General features: G+C 41.0%; 1 protein-coding gene across 1 annotated transcript in view; it reads right to left on the reverse strand.

Annotated features, from left to right (window-relative positions):
• The window catches only part of LOC143342501 (uncharacterized), a 35,177-nt gene extending 17,524 nt beyond the window's left edge, over window positions 1-17,653 (reverse strand). Inside the window, 3 exon segments of the mRNA XM_076766462.1 lie at window positions 16,252-16,418; window positions 16,421-16,574; window positions 17,540-17,653. Coding sequence (XP_076622577.1) covers window positions 16,252-16,418; window positions 16,421-16,574; window positions 17,540-17,638 — 420 coding nt within the window. The 5' untranslated portion in view covers window positions 17,639-17,653.
• Window positions 17,654-18,796: the final 1,143 nt, after the last annotated feature.

Raw genomic sequence — 18,796 nt, forward strand, 5'->3', positions numbered from 1 at the left:
GTCGAGTACTCGTGAGAAATACAGGTTGCGAGCGCGGTAGATACACATAGATTACCGCGAACTTTAAATAACAGTTCAAGTTTCAAGTATTTCCACTCGTTTCTCCTAGAATTTTTAAGGGGGAAAATAATCAAACTCGACAAGAAACAGCAGAATAAGATAGTTTAGATATAAATCTTTGTTCCCAACAAATTATAATGGTGATTTTCGGTTCGAGGGATTACTTATCCCTCTTGTTTCTTATCGTTATTTGAAGCTAGAGTGCCCCAACCCTTTCCGTGCGTGTTTACCTGACTTTCTGACGCGTGTCCCGGCAGCGAACCGATAAGCGAAGCCGAATTAGCTTAATCGACTCGCCAGGATGGATCGTTCGATCCTTCTTCCACGTCGTATCTTTGTAGGAAATTGGCTCCGGATTCCCGTGGGCTGGGAAGCACGCCCGGCCATCCTAGTTGTTAATGACTTGTCTACGTGCGGTTCTTCGGCCCCCGGAGCCGATCGAGCGACCGGTACCCGCGTCGATCTGCCCGTGTAATCTCGCGCCAGCGAATGGGAAAACGCCGAAGAAGCTGATGCCAGCGGGGAATATTTCAGGGGCAACGACGCGGAAGAAAATTACGCGGGCTTCCGGTGTCTTTTGAACTGCGACCGTCCGGCCGGGAGATTTAAACGGCCGACGAGAACCGATCCGGGAAACCGTCGTTCTCGAACCGTCCTCGGTGCACTTTTCGAAGAGTGGAGATCACGCTCCCTATACTCTGCACGAACGGGAATTTTTAAACAAAATTCAATATTCAAGCCTTACGTTTACTATGACGTAACAGGGAACCATTCCCTTCAGTGTTTACCTTTCCGGCCCATTAGATTGAAATTTTCGTTAGTCATTTTCGATGGAATGGATTTAAATAGAACACGACTCATAGCTAATCGCTTGTGTCCTTCGTCACCACATGTAGGAAAGTTCCACGTGTTCTTACCAGGTGGTCTAGCCAATTGTAAACACATAAAACACACGTGGCTGAGTAATATCGTAAATAGTGGAACTCACGATCGTAAACTCTACTATCCGAAAGGCGTACGCTCGTTACCTTTATGGTAATAATTAAGATATCTCTGTGCTATCAAAGATATCTCCGGTACATAGAAATCTATTTAATTAAAAAATGACTTTATTCGAAAACCAAACAACGAAATAATCTAAACGAAAATCGTTCGATCGTTACTATCGTTCTGCATGCTCGCATTACAATCGAAGTTGGACAGTTAGTGTCGTCCCCTCGTAAGATAATATTTTAGTTTAATGGTCGTTCCTGAAGTGCTGTATTTCAATGGCGACGGTCGCGTGGGATTCAACGTTCGTTAAAACAGCGAACAGAGTTGGTTCGCGGAAGAATGCTAGGTATCCCGTTCGAAGACCGATCGTAAAGTCCATCGCGCGCCATAAAGACAAGAAGCGGTTCGATGGTTTACCGTCGTTGTTGCGCGCAAAAAGACGGTTATTGCATCGCGGTTCAGGAACTTTGAAATATTCAACGGCTCAGTCGGCGTGAATCTAATTCCGAGCATTGTACCCAGAAAAATTGATTCCTTCGGGCGGCGTCCTCCCAACAAACACGATAGATTAAAATTCACCGTCGCGCGCGACCACTGGCCCCGAAATTAAATTGGACTTACAGGTGGCATCCGTGGACGGACAAGGATCATTTAAATTTTAAAGTAGCGAGTCTGACGCGAAATTCGGAGCCAGCGATTCTCATTTCGCGTTATTTCCGGCTACGAATTCGCGGTGTCGTTTCCCGCGAGGCGAAAAATTCATAGACGCTGGAGAAAAAATTTTACGTTCGTGGATTTTCCGACGGTAAACTTCTACGTTGTAAATTGCGCGTGGGTGTGTGTGTTTCTTTTTAGAAATTTCTTGTCGAGAAACTTGGTAGCGAAAAGAATTAAACAGTTCGGGGAAAGATCGTATCGGAAGTTATTAAACCGTGTAAAATCCTTCCGCGCGATTGTTTTATATCTTCAATTAGAACGGAGCTATAACCAGTTAGCGGAATCGCCGATAAAATTCTATCTTCCGTGACATTTTGACTCCGGTGATTTGATATTTTATTGGGAATTGCTTTCGAGTATTATCGCCGAGAGTCGGTTCCATAAAGTATTAACCGATGATAAAGTGTCTCCTTAAAACCATTACGCGAGATAGCGTCTTCGCAAGAGCGTTAATATTTTAGTAAAATTAAAGCTTCGTCCGTTATTATAAAGATTTACGGATCTGAAAAAGTTTCGAAGCAGCGTTTTCTGACGCACGGTAACACGATTAAAACACTATGTTATGCTAATCGACGCGGCAAATGGCGCGTTCGTGTCTTCGATAACTATTAATCAATGGAAGAAACTTTTAACGCTTGTAAATCATCGATTTGCAATCTCAGGCGTATCTAAGAATAGCCTCGTACTATTTATTTTATTTACTCTGTTACGTCTCTCCGTTAACGTTTTATAGTGTTTCTGATATCGCTACGATTATTTAAAGATTCATAAGTATTAGGATTCGTTCGTCGTCCCAGGTCACCGGTGGCCGCCATAAACGTGTTAAAAAAACTGTTTCGATGAAATCTTGATCGAGACTAGTGTTCGCAAATTGAAGAAATATAAAATGAATATTAAAATATCATTTCAAATAGTTATGTTCGTATAAAATGGAGCTTGGGTCAGGTGTGGTGCACAGGAAACGCAGTTGCGTTTGATTCCCGGAGCTGTTGCCGAGGGATTGCGCAATCACCGACACACGTAGCCAACCTGCGCGAGTTGCATAATTCCCTTTTGTATCTTCGCTGGCACGAAAACACAGTTGCACGCGAACGCGCCGAGCTGGAGTCGATCTCAACGGGATTCCATCGACCTTTAAACCATTTTCACCTCCGAGAATCGTCCGTGACAGGTTTTTCTCATCGACGAGATACATTTCCCTGAGACCTTGAAGATTATAAAATGGGTCGATCCAACGAAGGATGTCTCGAATCTCTGTCAAGTGGTCGATAGCTTTTAAGTGATTTTGCTAATTGCAAATATTTATCGGAACAACATCGACGACCTACAATCGAGAAACTTTAATATTCCTATTTCTGATTATGGTCCATAGGGGTAGAAGTCTCGAAATTCTTGAAATTCCTAGTTTTCGTTGGTCCCTTCTCCTTTGAACTCTAGAACTAGTTCAAATTGCAGTAGAAGTCCATTTATTGGAACGAAATTGTACTCAGTGGCCGATTAACCGAGCTTCGGTATAATTGAATCCATTTATCTGGACGTGAACTCCGGTTATTTGAACGAAAAATCAATAGACTGCGGGGAGGATTAATGAACTCCTATTATATGAACTGTTTGCCTTCCGGCGGACTCGAATAAATAGAATTCTACTGTATTATATTAAAACTAGTATTTTCAATTAAATTAATGCTACTCGAAAGTTTAGAAATATTGAGACTTATGGGAAAACTACCCTAGAGGTTTCCAGAGTCTCGTTCCTTATTTTCGATGCACAGGAGTACAATTTTCTTAAATTATGTGATGAATGAAATTAAAAATTATTGGAATACTTAATAAAAATGACAGCAAACGACTCGAAATACTATAGAATGAGACCTTTGAAAGGAGCAGCATTTTTGCAGCTCAAAGAGTGTCTGGCGACGCATTCTACTCGGTGCAATGCTAGGAATCTGCACTTTCGTTGTTTTCACAATATATAGAACAATATAGATATTCCCGATATTTCCGAGGACTTTACGATAGAAAATCCAAAGAATGTTAACTTTGCACAACCTCTGTAAAATCAATATTATTCAAGCACCGAACGTTCCCATTTAATTCATTTTGTCCTGTCGATCGTTCGTATTCGATTACCGTGTTTCACACAAGAATTTAAAGAACAGTAAACTTTTATCGTCTTTTTTATTTCAATTTAAAATGGCACTAGAAACACTTGTAATTTTCAATTTGGTCATCCCATAAGAGAACTAACAGTGGAAAGTAACAAACGTACCCCAAAAAATACATTAGGACGATAGGTTTAAAAAATCCAGAAACGTCACGAGTTACAACAAATCGTCTGTAACACAATCCTAGCGTGGAGAAATTTTCTCGAGCGAATCCTGTCGACGAAAGGGCGGTAGAGTCGGGGGGGTGGGAAAGGCCAGAGAAGCGTCCTGGTAATGCAAGAATTTTTATCGACACCCCGTGCACACATAATCGCGGCTCACGTACAGAACGTCCCTCCGGAGATCGTACACGTGTCGTTTCAGCGAGCACGGTTTACATTGCAAATTCGTCGGGGAAGTTGTCGCGGGGCGACACGCTGGCCGACGACGGGGCTAAAAGTTGCCCCGTCGATTAAATTACCGTGCCAGTTGCCGCTGCTCCCGGATTAGAGACATTGTTTTGATACATCGCCGAGAAATTGTCGTCATTCCCCGACTCCTCGCGATCCAGAAACGAAAATCGTACTTCAACCCTAATTTTAAAACCGATTTTAACGTTTCTATCGTGCCGTTTAACTGAAACTCATTTCATTTTTAGGGGATGAAGTTAATCGCGTTGATAAAACGAAGCTTCGCGTATAAAATTTCGTTCTGAAACCAAAAATAACAGTTATTTTAAAAAAAATATGTCGAATATAAGGGAGAGTCGAATTTTTCTGTGAAAATATTGATGGTTTAGAGTCTCCAAGATATCGGACTATTTGATTTTCGACGAATTCAAAAAATGATAAAGTTTATGGAGGTTCGAAAAGTATGGCGTATAAAGGAAGGTATGACCAATACCGGTTCCAATATTTAAATGCCAGTCGAATTTCAAACGCATTCTTCTCCAAAGCTACATATTCCGAAATGGAACTTTTTTTTCATTTTCGTCAATTTTCATTCGGCCTCTGTTATAAACGATACAGAATGGCAAATTTTATTGAAATTTTTGTAATACCTTTTTTCCGTATTTGCTTTTGCGACATCGTTTGAGTAGAAATAGATATAAAAAAAAATATAAACACAGTTCCAAAATGAATTCCATGCTGGTAAATGATTATTTACATGAATAATGCACCGCGACGAACCATTGTTGTCCCTTAATGATGAACATCAATCAAGAGAGTAATGGCAAATTTGTGCATTTATATTGGGAACACGATTGCGCGTGCAAAATTCTCGTCAAGAATTCCGGGGACAAAACTGTGACTTCGGTACACTAATTGATTAGTTTCACGGTTTGGAACACGAAATGAAAAATCTTAAAAAAATGAGAACAATTCTCATTGCCTTGAAAGCTAGATTTTGACCGACTCCGCGAATACAGTTTTACTTCAGTTTTAAAATACGCTAAAAGCATGATAATTTAATTCTACTCAGGGGAGTCTGCGTAAAGATTACGCTTGAGAAACACTGGCTTACGTAATAACACACAAGGGACAGTCTCGAAGAGATAATCAGCGCTTTTAATAGAACTGGAGCAATTGGAGCAAAACCTATTTCCTCGAATGTCTAGGAAGCTATTAAACCCGGGAATAAAGGTTAACTATGAAAATTGTGCACTTTCGAAAATTCGACTGTGCAAGTAGCGCCCGAAGAAATCTATTCAACGTGTAAATCAATGCGTTACGATATTTATTTAATCGTTACAAGGACTATTTTTGCAATTTCTATTAAAACTTCAAACTTTATCTCTCGAGGTCAACGTTTACGTTCAAATTCAAAGAAGGAGTGCCAAACGGAATTATGCGAGCGTAAAACATAGATTTGGAGCAATGGCTGACGAGAGCGGTCGCTGTACCAATAAAATGAAGAACTCGCGAGAGATTAGCGCGGTACGTTTACATTATCATCGAAGAAAGGAGTTATTCTTTGAAGGAGTGCTATTCCGCGGACACTCGATCTCGAGAACCACCCTAGAATTCTTCCCCGGAAGGCGGTATCCGCGTTTCGCTTAGCGCCGCGCTACACATTTTTCAAGAAAACTGACAATATTTTCCGACGCTGCGCTCGAAGGAATTCGAGTTCCAGCCGGCGCCCGTGAGAAAGTACTCGCTCGAAAGCGATAAGTCCTTCCACCATAAAACTTTATTATTTACCCGGGAAGCGTGAAGAAATTTTAAAGGAGCTGGAAACGCGGCGTCGTAAAATTTTCATAAAACGCGGTGGTGGAAGGGGGGAAGGGGGGGTGTAGGCGGTGGTCGTTCGAAAAGCCACCATGTTTTCGGCTTTTGGACGCGACGAGCGATATTCCTTTCGACGTCGAAACGCGATATTCGATACGAATTAAATCGTCGACGGTCGAAATTGAGCGATTAATATTCAAGAAACCCCGAACGAAATTAAATTACCAGCATTCGCGATTGTGTTCGCAACGTGGATAAAATTAAACTGCTACTATTTGAATTTCAATTACGTTATTGATTTCCGGGAAATTTGAATTTCAATAAAAACATACAAAACGACCGTGACGAATAACTGCGAAACGGGACGACGCCGAGTGTATAACGAATCTCCGAAGTCTACGGTTGTTTGCCGATGTTTGCCCGACCGGTTAACGAATATCATCCAAGTAAAAATTACTTGGTCGAAACGACAAGGTAGATCTGTTTCGAAGTTTGTATTTAGTATCGATAAAAGTGCTAAGAGGCTTAAATCAATCTCGCGTATTACGAGCCCAGCCGGTGATCATTAATACTTAACGTTCTTCCGTATTGGCGTTCTCTGGGTTTCTACGGAAAGATACAATGAAACTTTCACTAGCTATTAATAATACAACTACGTAGGTAGAGACCCCGTACATTGGCATCTCCTTCATTTTACGTGCCTCGGTAACGATTCAATTATCTCTGCGAGAAGAAGACTCTTCCGTTGCTCCATTAACTGTTATACGCCGGTATCTTATTTGTAAGACATTCGGAAAAACAGCTTTTACCGGTATCAGAATTTATCTCGACGTATCGTATTTTATAATTAATCGTTCACGAAAGTTTCGAACGCAGAACATTTTTTAGAAACGTTAAAAATTGATTTCCTCAAGGCTTTTAAAGGCCTCGCGTTATTCCGTACTTTCGAAACTACAATTTTAATTCGCTCCTCGAGGATCGTATTTTCCACTTATCCTCTCCGTGATATGCAAATCAATACACGCTACTTCATCAAAAAATAAACGACCCGCATTATACAATTATCGTGCATTCTTATGAATTATTCCGAACAGAACTAGACTTCGAGCGGAAGAAACTGCAACAGTTAATTAAGCACGTTCTCTCGTTCTATTGCTCTCGCGCTAAATAAACTGCACTGTTGCGAACACGTCTTAATTTCGAGTACAATTTATTTATACAAAAGCTACCGTATACTTTATATTTTTGTAGCTGCATACACAATTTTCTACGTACGTTGTTCTACAATTTTACTTAAACAGAACTTTTGTGTTTTTTCTCGTTAAATTTTTCGCGAATAAAACAAATCCCAGCAGACTCCGCGACAAGTTAACAAGCTCTAAGAACAAAGAGAATGGTTTAAATTCGATACAGTTCTAATCAGTCTCGTAGACGTCTAACATTAGAGGCCGCGACAAGGCAATTCGTCGACATTGTTGCTTGAAAAGCAATTTTATTATTAAGGCTGCGCGAGCGGAATATTAACGACTTCTCTTTCAGCGGACGAGTCTTGCCACGCTTTACGTAACCACTATTTAACGAAAATTATTCAATGTTGCTGCCTCGTAACGTTAATTCCTTCCACTGGTCGCGGATGTTTGTCGTTTAATGATCGATGAAAAATTGAAATACAGAGGAAGATGTTTCGAAGCTGTCAAGATAAATATTATGACAGACGAGAAACTTATTTCTAGATCATGTTTCCACGTGATTTCAAAGCTCCATCGATCTCTCGGATCCAAATTATTCCAGAGTCGATGGTAGAAAGTAGCAAAAATCGAGGGTTAAAAATTGTTTTCTATAACAATGAATTTGCAAAATCGAATTCTTGGGGTTGTAGAAATCACTTTCGGTCAGCATTTCGGGATTTTCGGGGTTGTTGGTTTGGAATCGATGGGCGCCCAATTCCGTGTCCTTAATATTCCGCGCTGCGGCTCGAACGCGCAGAAGATTTTCAGCGCAAACAAACGTCCGTGTGCTCCGCATAAAAGACGCTTGTTCGCGTCCTTCCGACGTAAAAACGACGGCGTTACTCACGTCTCCAGAAATACGCGACGTACGTGTTTATGCAATCTTCGTGTTACCGGGTAATAAACACCAGATACGTCAGTCACACGCGCGCTTCTTCGCGACATCGTTCTCGCCTCTTTCTCCCCGAATTTTCGCCCTTGATCTTGCACGATCGACAGTAGGTGAAAAATATTAACGCGTTCGGGGACCATAAGACGCAATTAACGAGTCCTCGCAGAGGAGTCTGCATGCACCGAAACTGTGAACTCGATTCGCCTTGGACGCCATGTTGCTTAAGAAGTCGAGGAACAGACAAAACACTCTGAATGCACCAACATTTTCACTATTCTATTGTAAATGATCGTTTGTGGTATTGATCCTGGAATGGAATGGTTCTTAGAATATTGCATCAGATTGCAAAAAGAAAACTACTCGTACCGAAATGGAGAATACGATTCGCTGTGTGGAGACCAATTTGACTAAAGAATTGACGAAGAGCAAATAAGATTCGAACGAAGTCCTTTCTACGTTATTTGCTCCCGTCACTGTATACTACGCGTTTCTGATTAGGTCTGGGTCAGCCACCGCTTATGGCAGCTCTTGTGTAAGAAGAGGCTCGTTCTTGAAACCTATGCCCATATCTGAGTCGCTTCTCGCGTAAGGAAAAGAACCAGAAGTGGAAACGAGATTTTTTAATTAGTCGTATTTAAAATTCCAAACCTCGTCCACGTATTCGAGAAACACCACTGAAAATAGTATAAAACCGATAGTTTTAAACACGAAAGAGGTTAAGGATCAAACAGTTAAAGTCCTTTCATAGATAAAAGAATTAAATAAAACTAGTAGAAACGTTTAAATAATAGCAGGAGAAATTTCTTTCTTCTTTCGCAGATCTCGGATCTCGTCTTCTTGATCTTCGATCCTAGACGAGGCGCCATCTTACTGTTTTTGTGCATTTAGTATCACGTAACGTCCAAAAAAATTACACTTTCAACTATAAATATTTATCTTAGAAAAACATAGTGGAAAGACTTCTTGCTTGCTTTATTCAGATCTAAATTGTGAATATTAATGCTTCGTTGATACGAGGACTTTGACATTTTGCCTTTCAACCTATTTTACGTGAAAAATCAATGATCGTACGCGCTAAAACGATGGATTAATCAATCACAAAAAGAAGATCTAACAGTTAAATAAATTCCAGACGTTATCCCTTGCGTAATCTAGTAAGTGCCATAAGTGTCACCAAGATCTCAGACGTTAAATAATAATATTTGCTACTGCAATGGTCGCCGACTCGTTAACGGTGGTTTGCTAATTATTCGAACGAGGTCGTATCTCGATAGATCTTCCGTCGACGAAGAGGACTCGATCACGAGTATTACAGTCCAAGGAGATAAGAATGATGATCGCAAATCGCGATGACGTCAAGAAACCGTTCAGGTTGACGGGTTTTACGACTACACGGATTACGTATCGTGTATCTTTTTATGTTCAGGATGTCAAGGAATGAAATCGAAAGGTAGTTCTGCGAATCTACGATAAAACCTAGAAAAGTGACTAAAAATTACGTGTCTGTTATTTTGTCAACGTTTATTACACTCCTTTACTGTTTGATTTGCTAAACTTAAATATCGAATGGATAATACTATTCATTTACTGATCCACTTTCACGTGGATCTACTCGATACCCTTTTTTCTAGCTATTATATTAATTATGTTCGTGTATCATCGAAGAAAATTAAAATTACTATTCCCGCTTCATCCTCGTCGAAAGGAAAAGTTCACGCAATACCGGTAGTCTTAAATTACTAAATCACATACCACTGACTGCTAATTGTAGCGTGCCTCAGTAATTCATAACAATTAGAAATAATTACACACAACAAACGACGATAGTAAAAATTAGACTTCCTTCTCGCAACAAAGGTTCACATACTATCTCTTCCGAGCTTCTTACGAAAAGAGACATTCCAAAATATCGGTACCTCGTCCATATATCTCTGTTTCTGAACCCTTTATTAAAATTTTCGAAGAAAACAGTTTAATTAAAACTACATCGAACTCGCGTAATAAAATTAATTGGAGTAAAAATGTTAATTGTGGCTCGTCTTAACGAAACTTCAAAATGCATTAATACCATACGGTATTTTATGTTTAATGGATGAAACGCACCTAGCATAACGTTCGTCAGATAATAGCGTATAGCATTCACGTAAACGCAATGTTTCTTGTACTTCTACGTGTTTTAGAAACAGTGGGTAATTCCGATGGGTAACCGGTTCATAGTAGACAAGCTATTATAGTACTAATGGTCATGACATTTTTTATAAACACAAAAAGAAGTAACGACGACTAACCGAATTCAGTGAACCGAGCCGATCGAGAATTTTCAAATTCGAATGCATTTTATAGTAAATTTAAATATAATAATAAATATTTTATTCGTCGAAACTAATTCGAATGATACAAATAAACGAATAAATACAATTTATTGCATCGTCCTTGTCTTGACTTCTCTGATTTACTCTACAAAAGATTAATTGTGAACAAACAAAAAAAAAAAACGCAATAACGCGTTCCATTCATTCAAAAACGAGCACTCGATTGCATATATTGAAGTAACTCCAACAAATATCCACTAAAGCGGGTTCCCCTCCCAGACACAAAGCTCCAAAACTGGAACACGAGGACCTCGATCGACCAGAATCCCGTTTCGGTTTCTCGTTTCCTCTTTCGCCCGCTTGAATCGCGATCGCCGTGTCCGCGAGCGTGATTCAGCGTCGTGCAAACCGTCGCGATGTTTCTTGCGCGTAACCTGTGTCGGTGAAGTGCGAATGTCGGACGCGATAAGGTGGCTGGCGAAGACCGGAAATGGCCGCGCCCTGCGGCGATCAGCCATTGTAGCTTTCGAGCAATCTTAACGCGTCCTCGGCGGAGATAACAGAAAATTAAAGACTAACACGAGGGAACCTCGATAAATAGTATCTAGGGGAAACCATTGGACCGCCTTCGCCGACTGACGCTTCTCTTGAACCCTTTAACCCTAGTAATTTTCAAGATAGAATTCTGAAAATATTTATACGTCGCACTTTACGCTGAATACAAAGAACAATTTATAAAAATGATTGCATCGTAAGATCCATACCGTTGTCTCTACGATACGACGTACAGGGAACACAAAAGAAGAATAACAGTGGGAAAGCTTCTTTATTTAAAGCCCATTCGACGAACCAAAAGGATATAGTTTGTCAAACGAAGGGGAACAAGCGGTTCGCGAACTGTCCGATTATTCGGTCGAACGTTTACGCCAGAGTTGCAAGAATTTTCTATCGCCCCATCCGTGTAATCGAAAATCAAGGAATAAAACAAGATCAAGGGTTCGCATAACCGGTGGTTTATGGTGTGCTCGCCGACCAAAGAATTCCAGGAATCGCGGTCCATAAATTACGAAAGCCGCGTTATCGATCTTTCCCCATTTACATTAAAATCTCCGCGGACGAGGAGACTTGGGTCCGACAAAATTCGTCGAGCATAGATCACAGACGGGAATTGGTTTAAACCGATTAAAAAATGTTCCCCGGTGGAAAGGGCTTTAAACTCGGAAGAAAAGTATCCGCGGACCGAAGTTTGTACAACGTTTCTCCCAGCCTCGCGCCAAACGAATTGCGTTAATGAACGCGGCCCATAAATCGTCCAAGAAACTCCCGTAGTCCTTCCCCTGGACAGGGAAACTACCGTTTCTGCCTGGCAAAAGCGTCGCGCAATCCGATTAAAAACTGCAACATTAAAGTTTGTTTTGTAGCGCACACGAACGCGTAATTAACCTTTAACGCGAGGTGTACTTTTTCTCGGGTCGCAACATCTGCTGGCGGCGTTAAGTGCGAATTATATAAGAATGACTAATACTCACGACAGCCTGCACCGCTTTCCAGAGACACAACGATACGTACGATCGATTATCGAAACGAAAATCCCGCGAAACGTTGTCCCGTTTCGAAAAACGAAATTTCCGACGATGTTCCTTTTCTTTCGGATCGTTCTGCATCGCGTTGCTCGAAAGTCTTGGTATTGTTTAAATTGTGCAGCTCGAGAAGCTACGGGAAGCAACGGAACAAATAGAAAATGTAAAATCCGCGAGTGAAACGTCGGAGACGTTCGAGTTTCCACGATGACGAACGTGACATTGAACGTCGCGGAATTAAAAACCGTTTCTTCGGACCTTTAGAAAGTCCGGCGCCGTGAGAGCGTAAAATTCAGCGAATTGTCGGACGGGGGGAGCGCAAAAGTATAAATAAACGCGTTCGTTCGGAAGAAAAATCACCGCGGTCGTTCCCCGTTTTCCGGCCGCGGCAGATAAAAACGGTAGAGGGGGGTGGTGGCAGAAGAGGAGGAGTAGGAGACCGGCGAACAGTTAATAAACATGTGCCGGCCTCGGGCTCGATTTTTCCTCCTTCGTCGGCTCTTGCGCAACCGTAAATCCTTGACGGCGCCGCCGCGTTTTCTCATTTAGCAGCGAACTTATCGTGCCGCGTCTAATTGATCCTGCACAGCCTGTGAAACACGGGTGCCCCCTCCCCCCACCCCACCCTCGAACCACGATCTATCGATCACCACCTGTTCCCTCGTGCTTGTTTTCGCTCTGGACGACTCTACCCACCCTCGATCCTCTTCGACGATACTCGAAACAACGAGAATTGGCAGGGAAATATAAACAAACGTGCAAACGTTGTTCACGATCGAAAAATAAAGACAGACGCTGGGAAGGATACTAGGGTTTTTCTACCTGAAACGAATCGATGAATTCAACCGTCTTGTCACCTTTCGAGAAACTCAGGTATACACCAACGTTAGGGTCTCCGAGGTAGTCGATTCACAGACTTTAGTTCGTAATCTTTGGATCAAGAAATAAGCTTCCAAGGTGCAAAGAAAAATGTCGAAATTCGTAGAGTCGCTCGAAATTTATTAGGAAGATATTTCGATGCACGTATGGCAAAATAAGAAATTTGATACGAGAAATAAAATCTGGTCAGGATTGGAAAATATTGCGTAGAGAAACGAGCTTCCAAGAGTTGACTGTTCGACGCGTCAAAAGAGGTCAGTTGTAATATACCCAGTTAACATATGCGTGACATCTCAGACGCAAACACAGTGCCAATCATGCTTGTAAACACTGTGTCATCCATGCTCTAGGAACCCTGCTTCATCCTAGCTTCCGTGTAGTCCGTGAAACTTCCTAAATCTTACCTCATCCTATCCCTATCGCTGCTATATCCGAAGTCCTACAAAGCCATTATACAAGGTTTCCCCGTAATATGTAAATAGACTACAGTGGACCGGTGATTGCTATTTTGTCATTTGTCGTGCTCGAAGTAAGCTTGGAAAAAATGCTAGAAAGACATTATTGGAATGAAAGTTTCAGACTTATCAGGAGAAAGCGATTATCGAACCATCGCGATGGGTCAGCTTGTTATGCCATTACGGAGACTTTAACAGTGACGGGATAACTCGTCTTCCGCGCAGTAAAGGTTACTTGTGTTTCCCACTGCTGTGATTACTTGGACAGAGAGGAATTTTTCTCGGTCGTTTGAATAATTTCCTTCTGTACCCATTATTTCTCCTCTCGTTCGTTTCGTAGACATAAATTCAGATAAATGCAAACTCGATCCACGCGAAAAGTTCAAAATTTAGCGATCGATCGTCGAGAAACTAGTTCAATCGTTACTCATGGATTCCTATAAAATAAAATATAATTAAAAAGGACGAATTCTGCGATAGAAAGAATATCGATCGCATAGCGATTTTAACGAAGTCTCGTATCGAAAATTTCCGTTACGATCGATTATTTTTAGCGACTAACAAACACGCCGTGCGTTTGCTTTCGTTTGGCTGCTGTTTGAAATCGTATCGAGTTCGTCGAATCCCGAGCCGCAGTCGAAAACAACCAGCGAGGTAAATAAAGCAGAATTTCTGGAAAACTTCGCGCGGAATCATTGCAACCACGCTCGAAGGTGACGAACAATGAATCCAAGATGGCGGACAAAAACAACGTCGTCATTATTATTCCCACAATCGCGTGCAGACATATAAAGGTCGTAAAACGTGTTTACGCGACTCATTTCAAACGAAGCTCTACATAATTACGTTTATTAATAAACTTAAGCGAAACAATCGAACGGTGCGTATTCTTGGACTGCTTTAGATGGATTTTATGTAACCAAACATAAAAAGCAATTGCAAAGAATTGCAAAAAATTGTTGCGTTTAAGAAACAAGTGTGTATATTCGTTTAGAAGAATATCATGGCTCGTTCCAGTTTCCAGAATCGCTTCGTACGCTTTTCCTTTCAGTCATTCGTTCTAGGAATAATGTTAACGCTTGTATATTTAACGCGCAGAAGAAACCGGGAGAGGAATTCGATCGAATCGAAACGCGCTCGGCGCAAAACAACCGACGGTTTGTGTAAACTACGCGCAAATTGTATTTCACGTAACCGGGCAAGGAATCATCGACGCGAAACCAGAAAAATAACGAAACGGATCGACGATGGAGAGACCGTCGCGCACAAAACCGCCCGTGGCTCCTTAGAGCTGCTAATCAAAGCGAAACACGTGATAATTAATTACTTTTCATTTGCAATGGACCCATTATTCCGCTCTGCATTTCGCATGATGGGTTACGTAATGGTGAACGTTACGTGTGTCGACTCATTAGCGTGCTCGTTACTCTTGCATTAAAGTTTCAACCACTACTAAACACCGTTCTACGGGTGCAGAAATACATTAATTTTTATGGTAAAACGCGCGACGATGGATGGTAGCATAATCTAGCGCTAAATGGAGACAAACGGAAGGGTCGAAACTCGATCAAACCCCTTTTACCAGTTTCGTTGACGCTGCAGAAAATTGGAAAATCACAGTTTAAACAATTAGGAATTGAGAAACCTAGATTTAAAGTAAGGTAGCGGATAACTTTAATCTAAAATATTTATTACCGGGAAGCAGCAGTCTATTGGTTTCGTAAAAACTTGCTCCATCGAAAGTAAACGATTCGGTTATTAATGGTAAAGTTCAAAGTACGTTCGAAACAAACGCGTCGCATGTGTTTTTGCAACTCCGACAACTTTTTGCGGATGGTCGCGTCACTCGTTCGCGTACATCATGCAACGAGGGACCGTCACTCGGTTAATTAGTAATTACACGCATATCTGCGTGTCTCGGATTCCAAATTAGAGTGGCGTTCGCGTTCGATGCACAATGATAAATCCGCGCCGCGCATTCCTACACACGAACCGTTCGACGAGTGTACAATAATCGGTAATTCGAATCTTTCTTGCGAGCACTGAAGAAACATCGGGCAGATTCTGTTTTCCGATACGCGAACAGATTGTCGGACGATAGGATCGTTAAACGCGAAATAGTACATTATTTATGAACGCGCCTCCACCGTCTGATACGTCCACGACGTTTATTAATGCAATTTAACGAAGAGTTGTAAAGATGTTAGTTAAAAAGGATGTAACATGTTTGACTACCATATAAAACTTTGAAGTTGTCTCTTAAACCTGAGAAGCGTACATTTTATCAGAGTGTAATTTCTATTTTTACGCGATAACGTCTATTTTAGATTTTAATACGATGCCTACAGTACGAACCTAATCGTGGATTAGAATCTCTATGCCCGTGGCACGAATTCTTTGTGCGTGAAAGATTTTTATATTCGTTACTTTCTACCGTGAATGGAATAGAAAAATGACGGTTAGGTATGAAAGATTACCCAACCGCGGTGAGATGAAACGTTTAATGCAGAAAACAAATATAGAATGATAAATGTCAATGCATTATGCAAATCTCAATAAGCGTTTTTTGAAGAAGGACCATATAGTTTTCTATGAAATTTATAGGAGAGAAACTTTAAATGCATTTTTCTTGGAACCTGACTATATTGGGGGGGGATTTACTCAGGTTTCCACGGTTTTGAGCGACCGGTGCGTCGATCCATTGCCTCCGTTTGCGATTCGGAGACGAAACGAAGATAAATTGAGAATATTTATCCACATACCCGATGTGCACAGCGCACGAAGACCCGATCCAAGGGAGACTTGGAGTCCTGAGCCTTGGAGGTCTTCTCCTTGCACCACGCTTGTCCCATTTTTCTTCGTATCCCGCTATTATCGGTTCGCCCGCCACGTGGCCTGCCCTCCTCTCCGTTTCTTCCGCGATCCAACCGTCGCTTCTCTCACCGATAAGGCCGGATAATGTAGGCCATCTTAAGACCCGTTCCTCGTGACCTGCCGCAACCGGTGTGCCTTCTCTCGCGATCCTCGCACGCGAGAGATCGGTCCCGAGCCAGGCGTTGTTCCTCGTTGACCTTTTCGCGGCAGACTAGACAAAAAAAAAATTAGAAAAATTGACAACTCGAAATTTTGTACCATTGAATAACAAAAAACGAAAACCCCTGACGTGAACCCAAAATAAACAAATCGAAACGTTCGATTCGACGATTGAAATCTATAGTTTCCGAAGTTTCGGATGGCTTCGTAAATCACTGTTTCTTTACAAACAAGAAATATTTATTTCACCTTTAATTGCAAACGCTGCAAAGTATTTACCGATCCTCGTAATAATAAACGGCTGCTAAGAGCGGAAACGGAGCCTAAAGGGAACTAAAGACGCTTGCACGGTCCATAAAATGGAAAAAACGACCCAGCAGGACCTTTACGAGGAAGAGGACCTAGTTTATGGTCACGGAATAGTGGGCTAAATGTTCTAAACGATTTTTCTAGCTAGATATCGTAAAACTTGGTCAAAAATTTTTAAACTGGAACTGAACGTGCACATATTTGAATATTCGAATATTCTGACTCAAATAAGGAGGAATTCGTGCATTTGTTGTATTCGAATAATGCAAAATACAATGCAAACACTCCGCGACACTGGAAATTAAATGAGAATAAATGTCCTTCCGTGCCATATTTAGCGAAACTCTTTTCAAATATTCCAATTACTTCTTTCGCTGAAAAACTCGTTTCCGCAGCTGGAAATATGCTGCTTAAAGAAGCTGCTTACTGTCGGGAAATGTAAATGCATTAGTTTTTCGTTACGTAAATGGAAACTTTGTACAACATATCAAATGAAAATAAAGTTAAAAAAATAACAGCGAACTCGAATAACTTGATACATATTCACCACCTAGCACAGGTCATATTCGTGAATAATTATCATAACAACGTCGAAAGCCCTAAAAAATAAAGATTGCAGAGGTTGTTGGATGATAAAGTGTATCCAACTTCGCGACAGAATCGTTGCTTTAGGCTTAGGAAACGTTGATTTATCGCATTTCTACTAACCGGAGTCGAATCGTGCCAATTCGTAACGAGAAAGTAGAGTTCGAACGGAGAAGGGTTCGCTGGTGTGCTTTGGAAAAGTTTGAGAACGTTTTCAGCCATTTCCCTGGCGAGTTTATTTCATTAGTCTGTCTAAAAAAAACTCAGCGTTTGCTTATTCGGTTTTTTAAATATTCGGTCAGAGATTTCTCTCCTAGATTTCAGAGTTACTTACTCCTTTTATTTTACTGGTTAGTATTCCAGGCACTAAGTATGATTTCACTTGTTTATCTGACGACTATGTTGCCCAACATAACTCGGGTGCGGCATTTAAGTGGTTAAAACAGTGTCGCGTATCGTTCATGCAGGATCGTAACAAGACAGGAGCAAAAGTCGAACACGACACCATTTTGTAAGATCTCAGACGCAGACAAAAGCGAAGAGAATTTAATTAACTGTACCAATACTTTCTCGCAAAATAATATTAACTCTTTCCTTAAGCGATTAATAGGGGGTTGACTGTAATATTGAGTTTTAAGTTTCATAAAATTTCTGTCGTTCCATGCACGTTTTAAGTAATTGATTTTTCGCTTCATCGAACTGCTTAAACCTCTACTGTATAATTTGCCCCATCGCGAACCCAATAAAGACGATCCAAGTAAAGTTCATCGAGGCAATCGTAGGAGATTCGCGCTCGATGCTTTCTCGTGGGAACATCCGATAATCCTGCTGGTTCTGCCACTTATTATTTGCTTTGAATATTAATTCAATCGAGGATGTGCAAACAATCAGAATTTCATTCTTAAAAGATGAAATAAGGCTCGTACAATAGAAGGTTAATAGTTTCTCTACGACCAAGACAACAACCTATTCTAACACATTTGCAAGAATGGGTAAAAGTACACAAAAATATAATTTTTTCTAAATATTAGGTTTCGTTAAAACGTTTGATACGTTGTCACGATAGAGGCTTTCACCTAACCCAAAACGTCGATCAATAAATCGTTCCAAATTGCTCTGACGACCAAAAGGAGTTCACCTTTTCTCTCATCGCTAAATAGGCTTCCATTTTACTAATACCCTGTACACGCTAGCGTTCTATCTTTAGATCATTCCATTTTTTTCCATTCGGGAAATGACAATTTAAAACTGATAAGCTGACGGTCTGGATGCTAACTAAGCAGCATTACATAGTGCACTCCCAGGTATTCAAGCAAGTCTCGCATTAAATCTGTTCCTGGACAGGTGACCTTCTGTTCAATGATCATCCGAAGAATGCCA

Source organism: Colletes latitarsis, chromosome 6, assembly GCF_051014445.1.
Source record: "Colletes latitarsis isolate SP2378_abdomen chromosome 6, iyColLati1, whole genome shotgun sequence".
Classification (NCBI taxonomy): Eukaryota; Metazoa; Arthropoda; class Insecta; order Hymenoptera; family Colletidae; genus Colletes; species Colletes latitarsis.